Source organism: Cuculus canorus, chromosome 13, assembly GCF_017976375.1.
Source record: "Cuculus canorus isolate bCucCan1 chromosome 13, bCucCan1.pri, whole genome shotgun sequence".
Lineage (NCBI taxonomy): Eukaryota > Metazoa > Chordata > Aves > Cuculiformes > Cuculidae > Cuculus > Cuculus canorus.
This window is the reverse complement of record NC_071413.1, coordinates 6,194,303-6,218,586: the sequence shown is the minus strand read 5'-3', so window position 1 is coordinate 6,218,586 and position 24,284 is coordinate 6,194,303. Positions and strand designations below refer to the sequence as shown.

Sequence of the window (24,284 nt, the reverse complement as noted above, 5' to 3'; positions counted from 1 at the left end):
AATCCACTGAAATGTTACACTAATTTCAAATGGAAACACTTGGAAATTACATCAATCTTGACCACAGCTTCTTGCCAGCAGTTACATTTGGACCGTTTGCCATCTGATTACAATACTAATGCTCTTAAAAGTACAAGGCAAAGCATCACCAAATGGTGACTAACTCTATCACGCATAGAGTGATAAGCTTACTTATAAGCGCGTCTCAAACCTGGCCATGCATACCAAACCCAAAGTGAAGCCAAACACAGTCCAAAGTATTCATTCTGCAAACACTCTGGAAAACCTAAGACTGATGAAAAATGCTGTCCAGGAGCCTAGAGAAATGGGCATGGATTTGGATTTTTTAATTGTTTTTTAAGTAAATGCACTGGCTTCAGAACAAACACTTCCCTCTAAGCAGAGATAATAAAAATAGGATAAGCTGTTGCATTGGTTTCCAAAAAGGGCTGCACAGAGCGCCTGTGAACTCTCTATCACCTCCACCACATAAAGCCATGATTTTCCTGAGACCAGAGTTATCTGCAACAGCCCTGACTTTCAGTGGTTTGTCCCCATACAAAGGCAGAAGTCCAGATCCTGTACAGGTATCACCTGGCAACCCACACCCTAGTGCTGGCAGCTGCCACAGCTGGCTTGGGTCACTGCAGGATGCCAAGGAGCCTCTCAAAGCAAGTCGTGCTCTGTCTGCACAGACAGGAAGCCAAAAAATTGTCAAGTCTTATGAAGACAGTCTTCCTGGTCTTCCTGACCTTCTGTGTGCATCACCTGACCTTGCAAACCCTAGAGCCCAGTGGCTTGCTTGCCTGATTCTCTCCTACCCCATGAACCTCAGGCCATTTGTTGGCTCACAATCTGGGCTTTGCACACCTGCCTTACAATACCTCTTTTAAACTTACAGAAGTTTAAAAATACCCTAAGCAACAATTTGTGTCTTTTGTAAAGTATTTAAAAAACGTCTCCCTCCTCAGAAAGCTGTCAAGGTGACAGGTGAAGACAGGCATTTATATGAAAAGTGAGTTGCCATATCCTTTTTAAAATGGAATTCACAAACTCTTTACGTTTGGTTATCCCTATCACAACCCTAACAGGCAACAGGAAACCAGCAAGTACTCAATGTTATCTACTACGTCCCAGTTTCAAAGGCTTTTCAAAGTAACCAACACAACTGCACAGGAAGGGAGATAAACATTATCCATGTCTACAGGTGGGAATCCTGGTACATTTATAGTCTGAAAAGCAAAGATCATTGTAAAACTTACTTTAAATATCTTATGACCTTAAAAAGACAGCCTTTCCCCACCACTTACTTCTCCAACTCCAGCTGGGTCTTGAGCTTCTTCTTTGCTCCCATGGTGAGGGATTCAAACTTGTTCAGATCTTCCTCCGTAAGACTCAGAAACTTGTAAAGAAAAAAAAGCATGCTGAGTTTTACAGCCTAAAATACTTACATTTTCAGCAAAGAAAATCTGAAAGGGGACTGAAAGCCATTTTTTAACATATGTTAATTCAGAGAAACACTCCATTTTTAAACTATAAAATCAGCATCAAGTAGAAGCGTGGGGGACTGGAATGAAAGAAAACACCTGTAGATTAAAATTAATTAGGTGTCTCCTTATGTTGACTCTTCACAATAAAGATGAAGTAATCCATGTACATATTAAAATAGAACTGTGTGCTATAAATTAATTTAAGGATCTCATCCTCTTCAAAAAAAAAATAACTCTTGGGTTCCTAGTTGTGTTATTTAACACAGAAACCAATGCGCAGTCACCTCATCATTTTAACTGGAAAATATACTCCAGAATTAAATTTTATAATAAAATGCAGACATAGAATATCCAATATGAAAATTAAAGCCAGCAAAGCATGCATAATAATACAGGCTTTTTAAAAACACACTAGAATACACAGTTTTACTACTTCTTTAAAGGAAAAAACGACTGTATGTCTCCTTTCACATAAAAAAGAAAATAAAATCAGAAGACTCTGGTAACAGATCATAATTAAATACATGCAACATACTATAACCAACACAAAGCCACCCCAATTTAGATCTGGCTGAACCTAAGCACTGAGTCCACTGGAGGGCGTTCAAGGCTAAAAGACAGCAACAGGACAAGAATTTTACAGACTGAGCTGGGTAAGTGCAGGAGAAGTATTTATTTAGATAAGACCCAGCACACACTGGTTACCACTTGTGACTCTCACTACGCAGTACAGAAATGACTCTTTTGCCACAAGAATTTCTGCAGAGAACAAAAGCCTCACGTTCACTTGCAGGTGTGTGCACTCTAATGCTTGTGCCTCAGTTCTCTGTGCATCTACTTGTTAAAATAACCAAATATTTTAGAAAGAAAAATCAATCAAGAAGCAGAAATGAATAAAATAAACAAATTGTAGTTATCTACTGCACACCAAAGCGGTGAACAGGGAGTAAAGTAGAGCTCCTAAGAGAGCACAGAAACTGGATCTTCAATTTTGGAACAGGCAGCAGCTGCTCAACAGCCAAGGCCCCAGCCACAAAATGAACCAAAAATAGGAAGGTTTTTATCAAAATCTTATTGCTTCAAGAAAGCACAAACCTTCACAGCATTTACCAGTAACTTTTGTAGTTCTCAATGCAGGTGTTTGCAGCCTCTCTCTGCACTAGAGAATGTAAGGATAACTTAAAAGCCTCCTCCCTTTCCATAATCTACTGCCCTACCTTCTCCATTGTGAGCTGTTTGAAGACAGGGTAGTATTTGTGCAACCGCAGTTTCCTGAGCCAGTCTAAGATCCCATTTTGCTCCTGTGTCTGAGGGGTCTGTGGACTGGAAGACATTAACATGGGTGAAGAAGAAGTGTCCATCTGGGTGCGATAGGCCAGCGAGGAGCCGGTGCCTCCGGCGTGGGAACAGTGGGATAGTGCAACGGGAGCAGCAGCTGAGTGCTGAACATGGTTCTGAGAAGACTGAACGCCAGCCACTCCACATATAGGTCTGCAAAATAGTAACATGATTTGATTTAGCACATTGAATATGTGTCACCCCCAGTTCAGCTACTATAGGCATCAAATCTACCACTTCCAGGATTTCTGGTAAACCCTGTGCTGTCTGATCCAAGTTACAGATTGGTACCTGTGCTGTTCAACAGCACAATGAAACAGTGCCATTTATGGCAAATAGTATCCTTATCTACAGCTTAGGTAGAGGTTTTCTTCTATAATCACAAGTAACATATATTCTACTACCTCTCCGTGATTTAAAAAAGGTCTAGAAAGAATGGCCATGGTTTGGATTTGCATTATTAAAAAGAAGTCCAAATATAATCCTGTGGAATTCTTTTTTACGTGCGGAAGAGGCAAAATAACCCACAACACTGGCTCCTTTGAGGATTCTGGTTTTTGTTGGAAAAAATAAAAATTGCCTCTTAAGGAAATGAGTTCTGAGTCTGTTAAATCCTAACAAAAGCAAGATAATTTCTTTTCTTCTTTTCCCAAGGCTGACTTCTGCCTCCCTTGGAAGAGGTCTCCTTCCTCTCTTTGAAAGGAAAACCCCTGCTGTACAAGGAAACATTCAAATATGCTGTAGAGAGAAAAAAACATTTCAGAGATATTCCAGTCTCCTTTGCCCACAAAGACCTATATTAGATCCATGCCTATGATATGGATGCTCGTTATTCCTTTTAAGTATGTAATTGAGGCCATATGACTTACGCAGTAAGCAGCAGATCCCAAAGAAATCATCCATCACCACTCATGCATTGAAGTACTGATGCTGATTAGTATTTACAGCTTTAAACACTTTGAGAAACATTGCTTAGAAAGTGTGTTCATAGGTTTTACTGCCAGCAAGAACCCTGCAGTGATCTGATCTCATCTCCATGTCACACTGGTCAAAAGGTTTCCCTAAGTTCTTCCCTAAACATACACAATTCTTAGGTCACGAGAGCCACTGCTGATCTCCTAACCACTGTCACAATGCTAGAAAGTTTGGCCCAATGGTAATTACATTTTATATGCTTTATTTTAGGCTGAACTTGAATTCTATCTTCCATTTCCAGTAATTATATCATGTTATATTTTGACTTGCAATTTATGTGGTACCTGTTGACTTGCGATTTATCTGGTATCTGTTTTGTTGTATTTATGACCAACTCACTGAGAACACTAAGAACGCTGGTACTGCACAACAGTATTTTCATCATTGCCTTTGCTGGGCAGACCACACACTAACACTAGAATTCCTTAAAATCTTCTGCTGATGAATAGGAAAGTGAAGACTCAAATAAATCCCCAAGGAGAGGCAGTTAATAGCCTAGGTAACTGGGTTTTAGAACTAACCAGAACAAATGTAAACAAAATAAATATTTCACCTTCCAGATGTTCCCAGCGTATTTCCTACTTTATAAAGGGAGGGGTTGCCAGGATCTAAAAACAGGGAAAAGAAGACAGAAAAATAGCATCAATTTACAAAATGTATATCAGCACAAAAAAATAATTTTTAAAGTTCATTTAAACTTACTTGAACTCTGAAGTTGCTGTGAAGGAGATGAAGTACTGAAGAACTTTCTAACGTGGTCATTTTTCACCACATGGGAAGGTAATGGTGCCAAATACCTGCACGTTCACCAAAAGCAAACAACAACCCCCCACTCTGTTAGATGGGATTTGCAGTGCCCACGGATTCATAGTCACAGACTGTGCATGAGATTTTGAAACTGAATTTGATATTTTGAAACTAAAAGACCTTTCCAATTAACAACATCACGTAAATCTCATTCAATGTAGACTTGAAAGTTACAGGTGTTCTGATCCTTAATATTACCTAAATACATGTTACTGCTGTGCTGCTTTCACTCTGTTTTGTCTTTCAGTATAGATGCCTAATTTAGGAACACTGAACACTTGTAACGCAGAAAATGTTAAATATAAACTTGAAAAATTCCCTTCAAATTAATGAACCTGAAAACAATAAAAATTAGATATAGCTGTTTTTTAACTTCCCCCTCTTTGACAGAAATGGTGGATACAGAGTCTGGCAGTGTAGGCAACAAGGCTGTAAAACTTACATCACATTTTACCTGGGACTACTGTGCCTTTTCTTGGGAAAAAATGGAAATCTCCTAAAACTTTGCGATGTATAAAGTGTGTTATACCAACATTGCTAAACTCCTTGTTATTATGCTAACTTGACTGCCTTTTGCCAAATCTTCTATAACGGATATAAAATGGTATAAAAAGTTGGTAAAACAAGAGAGCATTTGGACCATATCTTCGTTATTTGTCATTTTTTAAAAAACTTTGTGTAAAACAACTCAACTATACACACAAAAATATGCTTCCCACCTTGAAAAATCCCAGTTCACTTCTGAATGTTTCAAATATGTAGCGCACTTAACAAATCAGCTTCTTTCTCTGCTCCTAAGACACCACCATTGCTGTGTAAACACAGATTGCTGCTCTATTAACCTAGATTTGTAGGCACTGTTGCTAGCTGAACAGCAGCAGCAGCAACATGCATTCTCTCTTACCCTCCCCTAATTCTTGTCAAGAGGCTGTGATCCTCAAAGCATAGAAGGAATTGTTTGAAATGTTAGCGTTGTTTGCCATGAAAAATAATCTAGGCATGCACCTGCTGGCTCCGACTATGGAAAAACAACATTCCCTGTGGCCCTGGCAATAGTGGACAGAAATCTGTTTTGACTTAGGGAAAATAGGTGTTCGGCACAAGCTCTAACAAAAGTTAACGAGTATTTTCAAATGCCAGTTAATACTTGGCTGAAAATCCTTTTAGTCCCTCAAATTCTTCTAGCAAAACTATTCCAGTATTTAGAAAGAGCCAAGTGATGTGTCCTGCCATCATCTTTAAAATAGTGATTTAGATTAGACAATGGCCAGGTGAGCTGTGATAATGTGAGAAGGCACGATCAAAGGCTTCAAATATTTCTCAGCTGTGAACAGCTTCCAAAAATGTAATGGCTATGATCTATACATGCATACATAGCTATTTAAAATTAAAGTAAAATAAACATCACAGCAACCTAAAACAACTGAGACAATCAAAAGTTCTGTGGGTGAAATCCCCACAACCTATCTCTCAGTACAGAAGATTGACTATTTGGGCAACTATTCTATTTTTTCCTGAGTTTCATTTTTTAAGCAGTTTTGGCCATTTTTTTGAGCTCAAACCAAGCTTCTGCAAAGCCAATGATCTTCTATTTGTTTTTAACAAGGAATGAGGAAATGTCAGTTCTCCAGGAAACTTAATACAGAACATTATTACCATGTGTATTTCTGAAGAAAGAATCCCTGAAAAATTCTTATGCACTAGAGTTAGTAGGACACCAAGAAATAATGCTTAGGATGGGGCTCTCATTGCTTGAAAGTAATTTAGAATATGAACATAACATTTTTATTTCCTGTTTCTTTCTTCCACTTGGTGAAAAAAGATGAGTGTCAAGATAAAAAATACAACACCACCAAAAACCCCAGCATACCTAAGGTCTGATTCCAGGTCTATGTGATTCCGTTCTAGGTAAAATGAATCTGGACCAGCTAGGCAGGGAATGAATTTCTCCAAGTTTTCTTCTGGATACAGCTGTGATAGCTAAAAGCAGAGGATGTTACAAGTAGTAAGTGAAAAGAAAACTTGTTACTCATACAAGATTCAAGGCACAGCAATTTATAAGCCAAATATTTTACAAAATTCAATCTATCTGTATTATCTCAGTCCACTTTGAAAAACATCACTGAAGAAGATTACGTATAGGGATAAAATACATCTAAGTATTTTTCATACTGTCCTTACCTTTGAAATAAATTCAGTCACTTCAGCGGAAGATTTGGTTACCAACGTCACTGAAGAATCAGACCACAGGACCTTAGGAGGCAAAAGGTATTCAGTTTAGTAACTAATAGTCAGGGATTTAAGTTTGGTTCCAAAAGATCAATAATAGGCATGGAATGTCCCTCACAGACTGCAAGAAAGTTTCTAACGCGTGCAATCAATAAGGAAAAACTATTTTTGTGCACAAGTAACCACAACTGAGTCTTCCCTTGCTGCCCGATTCTTACTGTTATTAAACTTAACACCCATTCTGAGGGCTTAAAAATCCACTTCATCATTTACACAGGCACTGCACGCTGCAGACACCCAATATTAAGAAACAGGCAAGTAAGTAATGGAATTCTTTTTTATTATTATTGTTAGTGAAAACAGCTGGTTTGTAGCATCTGATGTACAAGAGGAACAACTCCCCAAAGCACAACAGTGCCTATTTATAATTAATCAACTCCATATGGCATGAAAAGTTGAAAATGGCAGCAAAACACCCCCCTGCAAAAGAAGGCAGAACCTTAGAAAGGAAACCTGCGGTTACTGCCCCAGCTACGGTCCTCACACCCCATCTTGTATACAGCCAAGAAAAAGGACAGAGTTTTGTATCTCTTTCCATATGCTTTCTGCATTAAATCATTACATTCTCAGCTACAAGAGGCATTTATTGGTGGGTAAGTGATTAGTTTAACTGAGCCAAAAGTCAGGATTTCTTGGCACAAATGATATCAGCGTGAGCCTGGCCAATGATCAAGTCCTTTCAGACTTAAGATACTCATTCAAAGTGTTTGGAAGGCATACGGATCTCCAGCAGTTCTACAGGGGAAGGAGCCGAGTTCGTGCGTTTAAGAACCAGGAGGCCATTCTCACATGACACCAGTCTCAATGACAACTGAAAACATACACACAATTTTTCCAGCCATCAGAACACTGCCAAAAAGACTGGTGAGAGGAGAGTGTTTCAAAATATATTACATAATGGAGGAATTTCCTCTCGGCAGAACTGTTACACAAAAAGTAAGAGGGGAAAAAAAGAAAAGAAAGAAAAATGAAGCAGTTTCTAGTTTCACAAAGCCTATGGGGGTTTTTCTGTGTTTTTTTTTTCCAAGTTCACATTAAATTGTTTTTTTAGATTAATGGGAAATTTCAGAAAATCTAAGAGAAATTTAGCCTTCTTTCTAGTTTTGTTACAACTCGACATTTGTTATGACTTACGTTTTCCGAACTTGTCATATTTTTCAATACTTATAAAACAATAACGTGACCCGTAAATGCAAGGAACAATAGCATTGCCAAGCGATGCTGTAAACACTGAACTGCTCCATCTATTGACCTTCTATTCCCAAGCTACTAAACAAAACATTTAATAGTTGGGTTTCTAACCCAGCAAACAGCAGTTTATTAGCTCGACTAAACTATGCACTGTTCTTTCAGTTAAAAGCTGTCAAGTGAAGTACTGGTAAAAGTAATTTTTGGTATTTATAGAAAAATTTGTAATAGGAAAAGATGATTCACAAGATACTAAATGTAGAGTCCAGAGAACTGCATGCTTCATAAAGACTTCCAAAAGCCCTTGAAGAAATCCTTTTTAATATCGATGACATTTGGAACAATCATGGGATTCAGAAAATTCAGAACATGATCCATGAATCAAATCATCCAGAGGTTAATGCTGTCAACATCACAAGAACAAGCAAAAATGACACCCTATATTGGGTGTTGCTTCTAAAGAAAACTTTTTTTTTTTTTCCGACAAAAGTCATAGATAATTGAAATTCTACTGCCCGTTTTCTTCTGGGTTCTCATTTTCTCACCAACTGTTTGGTTCTATTGCCTCATTAAGCAAACCAAAGACGTTTTCTGGGCTTTGCATTCTGAATTTTGGAATACATCGTTCCAACTAGACAAGAGAAAAGCCGTTTGTTGTTCTTTCTCCCCAGGACCCAGAATCCAATCTCTGCTATTAACACAAGGTTTCACGGAGTGAAGTCATCCCTTCACAGAAATTGTGAGCAATGACCAAACCTCCAAAAGCTGTGTAAAAACAGGGGGAAGCCACTTCTCCTAGCAGCCTGCGGCTAACCACTCTCATTCCAAAGAAGCTATTCTCACTTCCAGTCTGAATTAGTCCGCCTTCAGTTCTCAGACAAAGCTTCCTGTTATGCCTTTTTCTGCTAGATTAATGTCCCTTTTGCCATAGGATATTTTCTTCCCTTTGAAAACACTTTATATGATGCTGAAGTCATCTTTCAGTCAAGTTCTCTAAGTTTCTCACTACATGGCATTTTCCTTAAGCCTTGAATAATTTCCATAGCTATTTTCTGTTTTTAACATCCCTTTTAAAACCAACAGCGCCTGAACCATATGCCACCGTCTCACACTCCCCTCAATGCTGAATGCAAAGATAAATGACCATCCTACCTCTTTTCTTTAGGAGTCTAAATTCTCGTTTGTCAAGATGAAGTCTTAAATTCTTTCTAGTTTCTGCACTCCAGCACTGCATTCTGCAAGCGTGGTGTGATATTTTCTCCTAAATATGTACTTTGTCACAACCTGCTGCATTAGAGTGAATAGTTTTATTTTGCCTGTGTCACACTCAGCATCATAGACACGTGTTCATCAGGGGAAATTAATGACTACTTCCAAAGCTGTAATTATGACTAGCATCTACCTCTAAGGAGCTCCACTAGACCAGTTTCTAGGACCTAACAATAAAGTCTAAGAATTTTTTAAACTCCTCCTTAAGTGTTATCCTCCTCTCTTTCATAGTGAAAATCCCCAGTCACCAAAACTTACCTCAAAGGAATATTCAACACTTCTTTCATTCTTCTTGTGTGACAGTCCCTTTAATTCCACTTTTTCAACACTCACTATAAAAAAAAGAAAGAGAGATAAGAAGAATGAGTAAGACATTTTAAATGCATGCAGAAGTGATTGCTTTGGTTGGTGCCAGGACTTGCTTTGAGAGCAGCCGTCTTGTGGCAGCACTACAGGTGCACTGCTCAGGCTGGCCGTGCTCAGCAGATGGGAAGGTTGATACCACTGCTCCGTGAGGTTTTCAATCCAACTTCAGCGAGGCTTCCTTTCAATACGTACACAAACAATACACTAAATGCAAAGTTCTTTATTGCCTTATCATACCGCTCATCAGCATAATAAGAAAATGCTACCCAAACATGCACGGATTTATCTTAATAACATCAGGGAGTGAATAGCATCCCTCTGAGGGAAAACTGGTGAACGCAAAGAAACAAAGACAGGCAAAAGTCTCTGTGTTTTCAGGGCTGATGTTGCAAGGAGTTTCGTGTGCTTTTATTGTTGTGTTGACTTCATGACTCCTCCTTGACTGCAGTTTCATGGAAAACTTCAGCCTCAATCACTGCAATTTGAGTAAGTTGTAGGCAAAACCAGGATATTGCCGTGGAAATGGTTAAGCAACAGTACGGGTCACCGCTTCCATCTCTACATATGATATGCAGCCTTTAACGACTCAACCTTACACACTAGATATTTGATACACTAAATTCTTGGAGACTCTAATTTCCCAATACAGGCAGATCAGAAATTCCATTAGGCTAAACTTTATGAAGATTATTTTACTGACTTTCTATTTCTCTTGCAAATTTCTTCTGCCTTTTGACTGCACACAAGGGGATACACACAGAATTTTTCTTATAAAAACCAATTCACATTGGGTTACAAACTCAATTATACCAGCACAAAGTCACTAGAATTTTACCTCCAAGCGACAAGTGCTTGAAGTGCTGTATGCTGTGTATATTGTGTTTTCAATTAGCTGTTCTAACAAGCAAAACAGAGCTGCATCATTCTATTTCTGGGGAATCACTGTTTACAAGACTTTTACCTGTTTTCAGGACTGTTTACGCACTGTATTACCTGTAAGACTCAAACCTATGCTTATCACGTATAACTTCCTCATAACATAATTGCATGACAAAACAACTGCAGTGCAAAAGTTACAGCGATGACATTACAACAGGTAAACTGTTCCATCACATCTCCCTGTTGCCCACAGTGGGGCTTCAGCCAAAGCCAACCAGTTGCCAGTCTGGAGCTTGAGTTTCCTTCACCTGAAAGCAGTCACGACCTGAAGTCTTCACTGTGGCCATTTCAACATTTTTGTTGTGTTCTCTTCATTTAGAACTGTTACAACCTTGGCTTTGGCTGTTTTAAAGACTTCCTCTTTGAGTCTCACCCATTTGCAGTTGAAATTTTTAGAACTACCCAGTTTTAAATAGATCTGCAGATGTTCATGCCCATCTTTACAATACAGAATTAGCGTTGCCTTAAGGATCATCTCAGCTGCTCCTTCTCCAAGTAATTCCCAATTACAATAACAAATCCCTCAGCTTTTGAAAAGTGTCAATTCATTACTTTCTACTTTATTATGCATATTATGCTTTTTGTAGGGACTTGCTTCTCTTAAAATTTTCAGTGGAAATGATTTTACAGTACTACCATACTGTTACACTGCCTGCTAGGCACCACAGGAGTAAATCTTTTGCATGCCAGATATTGATGTGCTACCTAGAAAGTATGGAGCAGCACAAAGATTTAAACTTGCACATGGTTCAGAGGTTTTCTTGCCATTTTAAGAAAAATTATTGCAGTACTCTTATTTAAGAAAATTCAAGGCACCCTTAATTGTGATCACAGTGAAAATGTACAGAATATTGATTGGAATTACATGTAATTTGGAATTAGAATTAGAAAGAACTTGTAAAGTAGATATTGAGAGGGACTATCATCCTACTGTTGGTGAAACAGCTGAAGGATGAGGAAATAACTTGTCGAAAGCTCAGTGTCAACTACCACAACATCTGGTTTTGCAGTAGGACAAAGAAAGCCAGAAAGACATAGCAAGTGTTGCTCAGCATTTGTTGTTTATAGCAAATCCAGTCTCACTTTACTGAAACCGTTCTTATCACTGGCATTTCTACAGCATCCAAATACCACCTCCTCTATCTACTCATCATTCCTTTACAGCAATTCAGGCAAAACAGGATTACGTATGAATGTAAAAGGAAACTATTTCTGTTTTACTAAGTGGGTTAATAACAAACTTTAAATCACTTTATGGAGTTTGTTGTGCTGACAGTTACATGACCTTTTCATGCTAAAGTTCTGCTCTCCACTTCTTCAGTTAATATATCTGATGCAGTCGATTTATCCTCTGGAAAATGATTGCAACTATCAAAGTAAACCACTACGTAGGTATTTCTGCACTGATTGCAGTGATCCTAAACTGAATCTTGTAACATTAGATCTTTTCTAGAGCATGAAATATAGTTCATTGTGCAGCAGCAATATGCTTCTAGGGACAAATGACTGGATCACTTCTGATGTTATACAAAACACTCCAATAATTTTCTTCCAATAACATGGAAAACACCATCTGTCTAAAAATTTCTTGTTCTGGTATAATGGGTCAAGTTGTACGCTTTTGCTATGTGGCCTCTCACATACTCTTCCAAGTATTAAACTTGTGGTTGATTTGATTAAAATAACCTTCCTAAATCTACATGAAACTCAACTTTATTCAAGGGAATCAATCATACAAAACTCAAGAAGAAAAAGGTGCCACCTACCAAGCCGGAGTGACATTACATTTCTTGTCTAACAAAAGTTAAAAAAATAAGAGCTTGTTGTTTTTTTTCTGTATTTACTCTCAAAAGTCTAGGAAATTCCTTAAAGAGCTGACTCTACTAAATATCACGATAAATGATTCCATGAACAGAAAAACCTTTGTACAGAATTAAGGACGCACGATACTGTTTGTCTTCTCAGGACGCTGAATTCAGCAAAACTCAAGCTTTCCAACCACAAGATGAAAAAAAAAACAGTTAATGTTCCCAATTCATGAGATAGCCAGAGCAAGTTTATTTGCACTACCTTAAATCTGAGCTTTAGGCCTGGAAATAATCAATGGGAAGTCCTCCACAAGCAGTCCAGATATGCCCTCCACGTTAGGCTTTGTTGTTGTGCATGGGACATGGAACCCATGGGAGCAGCTTGGCAGAGCATCAGCCACGATAAAAGATCTCTGAGACATACCTTTCTGTCTGCTCCTCTCTACTAGCACTTCCCTGTAAAACAATCCAAGAACAATGCTTGTTTGCACACACACATGTGCCTCCCTCACTACTAGGCTTCCTAAGCTGCATTTGCAGAAGGGCACAGAAGACTTTGCATCACAGATCTATCCGTAATTAAGGCAAGTAAGTGAAACAGTCAGATGAAATAATAAATTATATATAAAAGGGGTAGAGAAATACAAAGGAGGTTCATAGAACTGCAGTGCTGTAGGAGGGGCTCCCATCAAGCCCATGGCACCCTGTGTTACAAGTGTTACGAGCACTCAGCAAAGGGACATCTCCACACAACGAAGTGTGTATTTGTAACTACTAGGAATTGTATTTTTAAATCGTTGAACCTCTGTCTTTTGCCAAGCTCTATTTGAAACAGCAGCAGGCAGTACAAAAATATCTTCATTCACTCGCAGACATTTTCTGTAATCAAATTTCCTAAGGTGGTTTTTTTTTAATTACTTCATTTCCTGCTTTCCTTTAATACAAGAGGGAAGCACCCTTCATGTAAGTTTTCAGTTGTACATATAATTGTATCAAGTATTGAAGCTGGCATTTGAAATACAGCACAGTCAGCTCCTCTAATGGGTGCAATTTCCAAGTTATCTTTTCTCCTATCCAAGTAATGCTTTTTTATTTTCCCTGCTGTTCCAAGATGTCCAGGTAAAATGGATCCAGTGAGTCTGAAGACATTTTATTCAGCTCCTTTTTCCTATTCTGGCCTGGGATTCTTACTCATCTGGCTGATACTGGTGTATTTGTCGCCTGAGCAGTTAAGTGTTTCTGTGAAGGACAGACGACAACTCCACTCTCCTCAAAACCAGGTAAAAAACCCTCTGGCTTTCTTGATGCCAGCCACTGATCAGCTTCTCTCTCTCCAAAAGAACAGAATCCTGAACCTTCTTCCAGATTGTCAGCAGCTACGTAAAGTGAAAGGCCAAGTAAAAGGCTTTAAGATTAGCCACTCCTTGCAGGCCAAAGTCAGGGTAAAACATGCAGTGGATGTGGGCAAAAGCAGAAGAGACATTTTTGGAAACCAAATTAATATCTTATTGTAGGTTGTGTTTTCATAACTCCCTTTTTTCAACTTATGGATCAACCCACTGTTAACCAGTAAAGGACTAGACAGATCAATGTCTCCATGCCTGTGTTCCTTCTGAAAAAGTAAAAAACCCCAAGACAGCAAATGTTGATTCAAGAATAGCCCCTTTCAATGATATCCAATATTTCAGCACTAACACCAGCACTCCAGCATTGAAGCAAACACCTATTCTACCAGCTCTACTGTGCAAATCAAGATAATTTCTACAATTATAATTTCCCTTTGATTTCATTAACAGCTTTGTAGAGCACCTTTTCCCCCCCAGCAATTTTCTCTACCAAAAGAAATCATTCATGAGCATCCAGAGCTTACTGGTTTTTTTTTGCACAACACTAGATAAAAAGCACAGGTAAGAGGAGCACAGCACAGCAGCTGAGCAACTGGATTAAAGCAAATGACACTGAAACTACCATGAAGAATTTCCCACACAGTCTGAAAGAGTAATTTCTACTCCATCCCTAGCTAGTCATTTTCCTTTTCATTAAATCACTGCATGTAGGTTCAGCTTGTGTGGCACGTGGCACAAAGATTGTTCTCCAGCATTCAGGTGGTAAAACTTGAGTGTCATGAGACTGGGCTGAACTCCTGCAGCTCTTGAGACCTGGTACTTGACAAAATAACAGAAATGCAATGATTTATTTTCAAGCAGAAAAAAAATGTAAGTAAAATTCTTTAGTTTGTGTTATGCAGGAGACCAAGTACATAATGATAATTGATGCTTCTGGATTTAAAGATCTATTATTTTCATTCATGTAAGTTGTGCTTTCATGGAAACAAGCACTCAAACACAAATACAGCAATTGAATTTTTGCTGAAGAAGTCTACCTAACAAAAGAGAACTAAGGGAACTAATAAAATACTTTCCACATCCTTGTTTACACAGAAATGGTAACCAAAAATGCAACACCAAGACTTTCACATGCCACCTCCTCTTGTTTTTCCTATAAGAAATACTTCAAATCCAGCATTACACTGTTGTCCATTAGGCATCAGAAGGTCCCAAGTGACTGAACAAAAACTGGAAACAAAACTCCACAAATCTCTCCACTCAGTCCTCAAACTCACCAGTATTTACATTCCCATACATACAAGCAAGTTAGAAAAAACAGGAACACGTTTACTTTCTAGTTTCAAAGCATAATTATGGCAACAAAGCATGTGAAATTAAAGTTTGGTGGTGTTTTTTGTTAAACAGAATGATCAACTGAATTGAAGGTGAGAAACTGCCGGTAAGTATCAGCTTAAGCATTTTTGCCCATTTTTTCAGAAAGCTTCCTGCTTTCACAGTTCTGATATTTTTAAAGCTTTTTATTTGGGCTATGATAGAGGAGAAAATACCCTAAGATACACTCTTCTTACCAGCAACTACATTGATCCTCTTCTACCACAAACACACATGACTAACTTCTCTGATCCACTAAATTTATTATATTTCCCTAGCCTCTCACTTCTTAAAACTTAAATTATTCATTAACTGGAACTCTGGAGGCCTGAAGAAAAATTGCAGAATCAAATATTAGGTTTTCAAAGCACATACAGAAATGGTTGGCCAGAGCCTATAAAATAAGCAGATTAGTGAGAATTGAGATCTAAATAACCTGGGTATTGATCAGCATCTTTCAGGCTGCCGAGAGCAGTTAATGATATGTCCCAGGACCTCAAATCATGCCAATCTTACTTACTACAATTCCTTTCAACACACCAGATGACTACAATATTAGCTTGTAATAGTTTTGTTGTTAAAGTAAAAAAAGCTGGCACTGTTGATCCACCCCCAGCTTTCTTCAGAGGAGGATTCCACTGGAAGTGTCCCCAAGGCTGCACTCTCATCAAAAGCTTAGATGAACTTTCAAACTTGGACCTAATGAGCTCTGAATCGCTAAATACAAAGAGGATGACACAGAAACCATTCAACTTGAACTTTGCTCTATTCAGCAACCAGCAAAAGCACACCTTGGATTTTTTCATGACACATTAACTCACAAACAAACTATTCCTTTTAAGAGAGACACAATCTGCATCAAAATATCGATGGTTAGAGTCTAAACCATATAATAACAAGAGATGCTTGCTGGTATGTAACCCTTGTACTTACAGAAACTGCTCCTGGTGGGGAAGAACATGAAAGGTCAGGACATAATTTAGTCTTAAAATTCCGTAGTTACAGATTGAGAAAATGTTGTGAAAAAGCATAACTGGGACACTGAAGTGATCCCCAAACTTTATGTAAAACTGCTGCTTGCTAAGAAATATTTAAATTGAACCATAAGTTATACAGCATTTACCTCCCCTTTCCAAAAGGGGGCAGAACAGTTGTGGTTGATAGGAAACCACAGCAAGATCCTTGCTTATTGGTCCCACATCAGGTATCTTCAAAACAGTACATGAAGCCTGACCCATCCAGGAATAAAGTCTATATTCCGGGGAGAAGACTATGACATTGACGGTATCGTTGAAACCTCTCAAGGACCATAGAAATACAAAAATCACTGAAACACTCTTGAACTCACACATTCTCTTGAGACTTCAAATGGAGCTGTCATTTTCGGATTATCAAATTCTCGAAACCAAGTATCCTGCAGGAACAAATTCTGCCTGGCCAACACAAATTCAGGAGACAGGACTAATTATCATCACAGCTTTCATTCAAAAAAAACAAAGGAGGGAAAAATTAGCAGATACAAAAAAGGGGCCTCTGCTTCTCCGCCCTTCCTGTGATTGAAGCTGATGAAGCAGGGTCTGTCACAGTACACGGCCCAAGAACTAATCACTAGCAGTTACTGAGCACAGTGCGCTTGCTGCTCCCTGCATTTCCACTTTCCAGGCTTTACTTCTCTTAATCTTAACAGTTCGTGGTTCCTTAGGAAAAAAATTAAAATAAAACGAAAGCTAAGCTTATCTTTTTCTCTTCGTGAGACGGAAAGTTTTGTGGAAAAAAACCAGAGAAAACAGAACTCAAGATTAAGGAACATTTGACTTGTTAGGACCTAGTTCAGCCTCGTAACTGGGTCCACAATCCAGTTTTCTGCTGGTATCTCTAAAGATTAGAAGCAGAAGAGCAGACAGCAGCTTTTCCATGGTGTCTGCCTGAAGAGGAAGCTACAGCTAGGAAAAAAACCGTAACCAAACCAAACAGTTTTACTAATTCGCAAGAAAGTCTTCTGGCTGGCTGCTGCCTCTACAAAAACACACAGGAAGACACTGGACAGTCATGGTCATAATGAAAAATGTCTGTTAGCAACATCAGCAGAAGAAATGCTCTCAGAACTGTCATTTTTCTTTACAAGAAATACGTATTCTCTAAATTGGAAGAACGGTTACGATCAAGACCAACACATACCCATAACATGAGTTGAAGTTAATCATCCTTTGCATTAAAAGCCAGACTGAAGACTATGAACTGCAGTATTCCACAGGAAATAATAACCCAGCTTTTTTAAAAATCAAGGACATCAGCTTTTACTTGGCAGCCTACAGGAAGCAATAATATGCTGGGATTCTATCGCTCACCCCCAAACTAGTAGTTTTCATATTCCTGCTATTTCCTCAGTTGGGTTTATTTAACTTGCCAACAAAGTGACCTTCTTTCGTTCCTCTGAAAACGACATATATTAAAAGAAGTCTGTATATCTTAGCTTTTAAGATTTTAATGGAATTCATACATTGTTTTGAGTAATACTGAATGATATTGTCAGCACTCTAGCCAACCACAAAAGCCAATCAACCCAAAGAATGGTTTCGCAACTTCATTGGATTCAAAAGCTTCGATAAAACAAAAAAGCTGGCTGCACTCAGGGCTGGAGAAAATTCCCATCTGGACAGGAAGATGCAAACTCCAGAAGAATCAGCCAGCTGCTTTCAAAATCAAGACACAGTTTCAAGCATTAATTTGAAGGTTTTTCTTACCAAATGCTTCAGGCCAAGAGCACTAACGTCTGCGTTACTGCTGCCGAACTGCCTGCCATCACCACTGAATAGACAACTGCCTTACAAGTTGCCTTCTTTCTTTTCTAATGCCAGAAAAAGCTTTTACAGAAAAAAATTATCCAGAAAGGACTACTGTATTGGACACATTTGTGTAACAGCTCCACTGCTGTACTAAATCTGAGCACCCACATGGGTCACTAAACTGGGGCTGTGCCCTGAAATGTAAACCCACCAAAGAGATGCTACTGAAATACATGTAATAATGCTCTGGGCAGAGAGAGCTATGACATAGGGCCAAGAAAGGCTGCAAGAGTTTGACACTAGTTAGGGACAATTGAGCAACAGGTAAAACACATTCCGTAGTTCAAGCAGCTCTAACCAAGCAAAGGTGTATCTCTTTATAAGGTCAGGCAGAATATATCCAAACAGGAATTCTTAACTACTTTTTTAAATATCATGGAAACACTGGCATTTTCAGGCACAATTTTAGCTAAACACAAAGTATCCTACAACAACTGGTCACAATGTTTGAGACTAAACACGTGCTCAGATTTTGTTGCTTGGGGCTGAGGACTTCAGAATTTAATTTGTAAAATATATTTACTGCCCAATTCCCCAAGCTGGCTAATTCTAAATGTAAGAGCAGCTATTTTAATTAACTATTTTCATACAACTCAGAAAAGCATGTGTAAGTTATGAATGCAGCTGTGTACTTAATTTGCTCAGAAATCTGGCCCAATGACTCATCTCATCTCCCTTCTCCGATTTAACCAGAGCAGACTTCTTGGAGGAGTGCACAGCCCATTTTGAAAAGTACTCCTGCAAAAGTGACCATAAGCCCAAACACTTAACTTAAGGCAGCTTCAGTAACCACTAACATATATTCTTGTACAGGCAATTAAAATAAGCAGGCTCCCTATATCTAATTACACAGCCCATGCTAGTAAAAATATCTCTGCAATCAAGACAGATGTTCAACTTTGTATATAAATACTTTAAGTAACATGCAGTTGTATATTTAATCTAGTTTTATCTGATCAAGTAATTTATTTTATTTACTGCTAGATCACTTCCAAAATATTTGCTTTGATTCTTATTTTTAAGAGAAAGCTAGCTCATCTGAGACGTCTTACACTTCCCTAGAAAGGATTTTTCTCTGGCATAGAATTCACTGAACCCTTGCAAACCCGAGACCAGCCAGATGACTAGTTCTAATACGAACGCTATATTCCCCCACAAAACTAAATGTAAACCCAGTTTTCCATGGAAAACACTCCTGGTAGTGAAGTTCCTTCCCTAATCAAAGGTTTTGTGCTGAAGTGTACCAAACACCAGAAACACAGGCTTCACTAAATCCCAAATAGAGGAAACAAACCCAGGGCAGCTGAAGCCTTTGAAGTCCATGTGTCTGCACGGAACAGACATACACCCTGAGCTCAGAAAGAGAACACAAGGCTTGCCCATCACCCTGAAAGGAAACCAGATGGGGAAAGCATGACACATTCAGGTAGTCACCAGAGCTGGGAATCTGAGCTGGCATTTGCTTTGAAGCTCTGAGCAATGTCCTAAATAGTCTCACACCAACACACCAGACCCACCAGTGAAATAATGCAAGATGCCACCCTATAAACGCAGTGTGAGCAAACAACAAATCACGTTTTGGAGGGATGAGGAAAATTGGAAGTGAGTTAAGGTTGCCTACTACCCATTAGTTTTGCATCATCACACAACATTTTATTCAAATCTTCTGGGTCCCACTTCGATAATCATGAACTCACTGTTACTCTTTATGGAAAAGACACAGTTCCCGCTGCATAAAAATAATTACAGTTGTAAACAATCACTACTGCATACAATGATGATCTGCCCAGCAATACTAAGCTTAAAAGTCACCAAGTCAGGACTTGAACAACATGTCGAGCTACATATTAATTATACATACAATATAAACATGTTTATATGCAATTCTTTCTACAGCAAATAGAGACTGTGGGCTGCAGCGTGTAACCATATATCGGCATAGCTGGGTCCCTGTCAGTGCGATTATAGCGCAGCAGCTGCTCAGCCAGCATGCCCTGGCGTGAAGGGCAATCTGGCGATAAAACACCAGAGCGCTGAGATCAGATGGCCGGCTGCTCCAATCTTGGCTGAAGGATTTCTTCAGCTACCTAAAGGAGTTAAGAGTTTCCAACCCTGAAGCAAAAATAAAGCAGAAATGTGCATTTCAAATTCAAAGCCAGATGAATACAGGCAGCTAGCCTGACTGAGAAGACAGTTACTCCAGTCCAGCATAGTTTAAAGCTCATGTAAATAAGCACGTGCTGTTTTCTCCGTTTTTGAGAGCAGTATCAGCAGCTTGAAACTCATGACTGAAGCTGCAATAACAAGCAAGCATGAGCAGCAAGGACAAAGTAATTATATACCAGCTTCAATTTTTTTTCTTGAAGAATTATAGCATGAAAATCTTGTTAACAATGAAAAACTATTCTGTTAGCATACCGTGAAAAAACACCAGACTAAGGGACTAAGCCAGAATAGGCAAAACCTTGCGTACATACAGTCTTGCCAAGAGCCACAAATGCATTCAAGTGCTTAGTTCAGTGAGAAACAAATATCCCTCTGCACAACCACTTCCGTGAGGTTCTCTTTTTGTTGGCAATTATGTCCTTGTGTGTTTTCAGGTCTCTGGGCTCAGGCTTTAATATTCCTGTTCTCTTTTATACTCTCATATAAATCATTGTTCTTTCATTCTGGACCCCAGACAAGATCCGATCGTTAATTCAAAGAGACAGAAAAAAACCCTTCTAATTCAGCCTTTGTGCTTATTTTGAGACAACGCACAACTATTAGACAACTGTTTCTCTAACACATCTACGAAGCAAACACAAAAGCAAAGAGAAGGCCAGAGTAGATTTTTATTAGTGTTTGCCAAGGCAGTGAGAATGGCCAGGAACTGAAGTAAAAGAACAGAAACAAAATAAAACTCCATCCACAAAACCCCAATGGCTTGAAGCTGTGACTCACCGCTAGGTTCTTCAGTATGCAGTACAGACAAAGCAAAACACTTTCACAGTAGTAGGATACTGAGCAAAACCTTGAACCATTTAATAACAGGGACAGGAAGGAACACAAACTTTGAGCTCACTAATACCTATTCCACACCTACTGTTTTTGCAGAAAAAATTCATTTCTTATACTCTTCCACAGGACTCTTAGCAAGAAAACAAAGTCTGAATACTCTGCAAGCACTGTGGACCTGTATCTCTGCTTGAATGATACATACTGAATAATTCACCCGCAGAAGTTGAACACACAATACAGATAATCTTCTAAAGCACTGTTGCGTTTCATGCCATTTCCTTTCAGCTGTGTATAATAGTGATGTAATTTTAGCAGGGCTACCCCTTTGAGTTACTGTTAAAAATAGCAACTGCACCCTACTCTGATGAAATGCATCCACTCCAAGCAGTGGAGTAATGCAGCAAGTCCACCGCTTTTTTTTCCCCAGGGAAACAAAAGGACAAAGTCAGAAAAAGCAAATGAAACATTAACCTTTTAGCTTAGCACCTCAGAAATAAAATTTACTTTAATCAAAAACATTGTTTTGCATAATCACAGCTATGACTTTACAGCCTAAAAGAGCAAAAGAAAATGAAATTAGAAATGAAATCTGACAAAACACCTCAACAATTCCAAAGCTGATGATTTGTCTCCTCCTCTGCTTGTGTGGCACACAGTAACAGCTATACCACGTGGATCAAAGCCACAAATCCTCTACTGCAGGAACGCGTATGACAGCACGAGCATCAAATCCGTAAGGAAAGTACAAAATACTCTACCATACACAGGTCTGGGACACTACGACCCCTTAAAGTTCTCCTAATGTCCACCATCTGCAATCCCCAAATAAGATTTTATTCTCAAATTACTTCTTAGCAACAACCCATGAACAACTTCAGATGCGTTCATTCTCCATACAGCTGTCAAATCTCTTAATCTAGGTCTTAATATCTGGCTCTGTTCTGGCATTTTTCAACAGATGCAGTTTATGAAAGCTACATTAAGCCTACATTAAACAGAAGAATTCAACTTTCCTCAAAAAAATTCAATAAAACAGAATTGCACTGCTTTGATTGTTCTCAGCTTCATTCTTTCTTCATTTTGATTCTATTGATGATGAACTCAATGTTAATATCACCATTTTCTTGTTTGGTTATTGGGAAAAGCAGATATAAGCCAGTGAAAACACATTTAATCTAGGAAAGAAATATTTCACTGTTTAAGCAAAACAAAGGGCTTATGCCTTCAAAGAACCTCCAAAGAGCCTCTCTGACCACCAATTAGAAAAATCCCAAACATTTTGATGTAAAGCTGAGCTGTTCTCAGAGAGCTATAAAAACATTAATTCAATCCTCATCTCAAATGCCCAACTTTACGGATAGATAAACAAGACTCGACAATAAATCACTGGCAAAGTCTTATCTAGAACACAAGAGTTGGTTGCAGAATAATCCTCTAAATACTGGAGGCACTAACTCCTTCCGTGTTTGAATCTGCTGCCTTCTGACCTATGAATCAAGGCCGACATCATATCGTAGTCAAAGTGCAGGAGAACACTGCTTAAATCCACAACCAATTTCCTCCCCTCTAACTGCACACGTCCTGCAGTTGGACTTGCGAGTTATCATTTGCAAAAGGTCTCTCACTAGAGTAAGTTTATTCCATTTGTCGTTTCTTCTCTGCAGTCCATCTGTTCCCCTGTGCCAGATCCTGAATGTGAGAAATCATGATCACTTCAATGGAAATAAAGTGTTGTCATTTCTTAAATAAGGTCACTTCCAGACTAGAAAGAAGCGAAGCAGAGTAAAATATTTGCTGTAGTAGTAGGGGAAGCAAAGAAAATCGCTGGCAAAGTAAACAATTTTTCTTGTGAAATGTTCTCATCCTTCCTCTACACCCACCTCCTCATTTCCCAATCAGACCAATGTGTCAGTGCTTAGTACCAAGGATAATGCATCTCCTCCTGTGATTCACTGCCCTACTTGAAAGCGGAATTTATTGTTCCTAATTCCCAATATCACCAAGTTGTCTAACGTTACCTCAAGTCCTACAGTGTCTGGTATCTTTTCCCAACCGTAGTCTGATTCTTTCGAAAACTGCCAACCTCCCATGTCTGCAGAGAAAAGCCCCCATGTGAAGATCCTAATGCTGACATCGAAAGTCAAGCAAGACACCTCTTAAGACTTAAGGTTCTCAGGAATCGTTAGATATGGACTCAAGAATCTGTGAGGGATGACATTTCTAACTTGTTTATGCAACTACCTGTAAAAACTCCAGCTCCCTATTGACAAAATTATTCTACTTCAAGCCTATTGCCCTCAGGGAGCCACCTTTTGGAGAAAAAGATTAATCAAAATGTAAACGCATGTGAAAACACAACATGTGTTTTGGAAAACCGTGAGATAAATCAGGAGATTTAACAAGGAACTGATGAGGGAAGGGAAAGAACATCTACCAGCTAACAACTAACCAGCTATGAAAGATTTTAAGCACACAATACACAATAAATTGTTATTTAGTCATCAGTACACTTGTGATAGCATATAAAAAATGGGCAAGGACATGATGGTTTTCTAGGAATAAATATGAATCATTCCTATTTTCTTCTATAAAATGGGGTGTTTTTTGTCCAATTTAATTTAGGGGAAATGCAAGCCTCGATAGGATAAGGAAGCCATTTATTTTAAGTTCTTGTATCCCTCTATTTAACATGGCAGCAAAATGGGTGAGTCCAAAACAGACATTTCCAGATGTTAAAGGTATTAACTTCTAAAGAGATGCAATGAACATTTCTGAACATTTCACACATCCCTTAACCTTCAAGCAGCACACACAGAAATGTCCAGTCCTGGTGAACTGTTTGCCATCAGGTTGCAGCGGGAATTGCCAGGAGACAAGAATCAGCAGTTAATGTTTACCTCCACTTTTTCTTGAAGTCCTGTGTGACGTTTTCTACCATTCAGTAGGTTTTTTAATTTCAAATTTCTTTTCTCCCCCACTCGTTACCTCTACTACAGAGCATTTGCATTATAAATGCAGGTTTAAGCATTAGTTCCACCAAGATGTATACGAGGTGAAGTTTTCACAACTCATTCTCTTCCGACACTGCTACATTTTTTTCAGGAGATGCTCTGCATTAAGCCATTACATTAATCTAATGATTTGAGAAAACCCAGATTTGCTCATTTAATGCAATTTTAATTAAAAGCTTGAATTGCTTATGTTGTTTCCATTACTGGCAGAAGGTCATGCTATTGCTTCCATAGCTGT

General features: G+C 38.7%; 1 protein-coding gene across 1 annotated transcript in view; it reads right to left on the bottom strand.

The window, feature by feature from the left end:
* The window catches only part of ZCCHC14 (zinc finger CCHC-type containing 14), a 54,274-nt gene that overhangs the window by 7,856 nt on the left and 22,134 nt on the right, over positions 1-24,284 (bottom strand). Inside the window, exons 3-9 of the mRNA XM_054078943.1 lie at positions 9,615-9,688; positions 6,792-6,863; positions 6,481-6,590; positions 4,506-4,600; positions 4,357-4,411; positions 2,708-2,981; positions 1,311-1,402 (exon numbers count right to left, since the gene is read on the bottom strand). Of these exons, the coding sequence (XP_053934918.1) occupies positions 1,311-1,402; positions 2,708-2,981; positions 4,357-4,411; positions 4,506-4,600; positions 6,481-6,590; positions 6,792-6,863; positions 9,615-9,688 (772 nt within the window). The remainder of the gene's footprint in view (positions 1-1,310; positions 1,403-2,707; positions 2,982-4,356; positions 4,412-4,505; positions 4,601-6,480; positions 6,591-6,791; positions 6,864-9,614; positions 9,689-24,284) is intronic.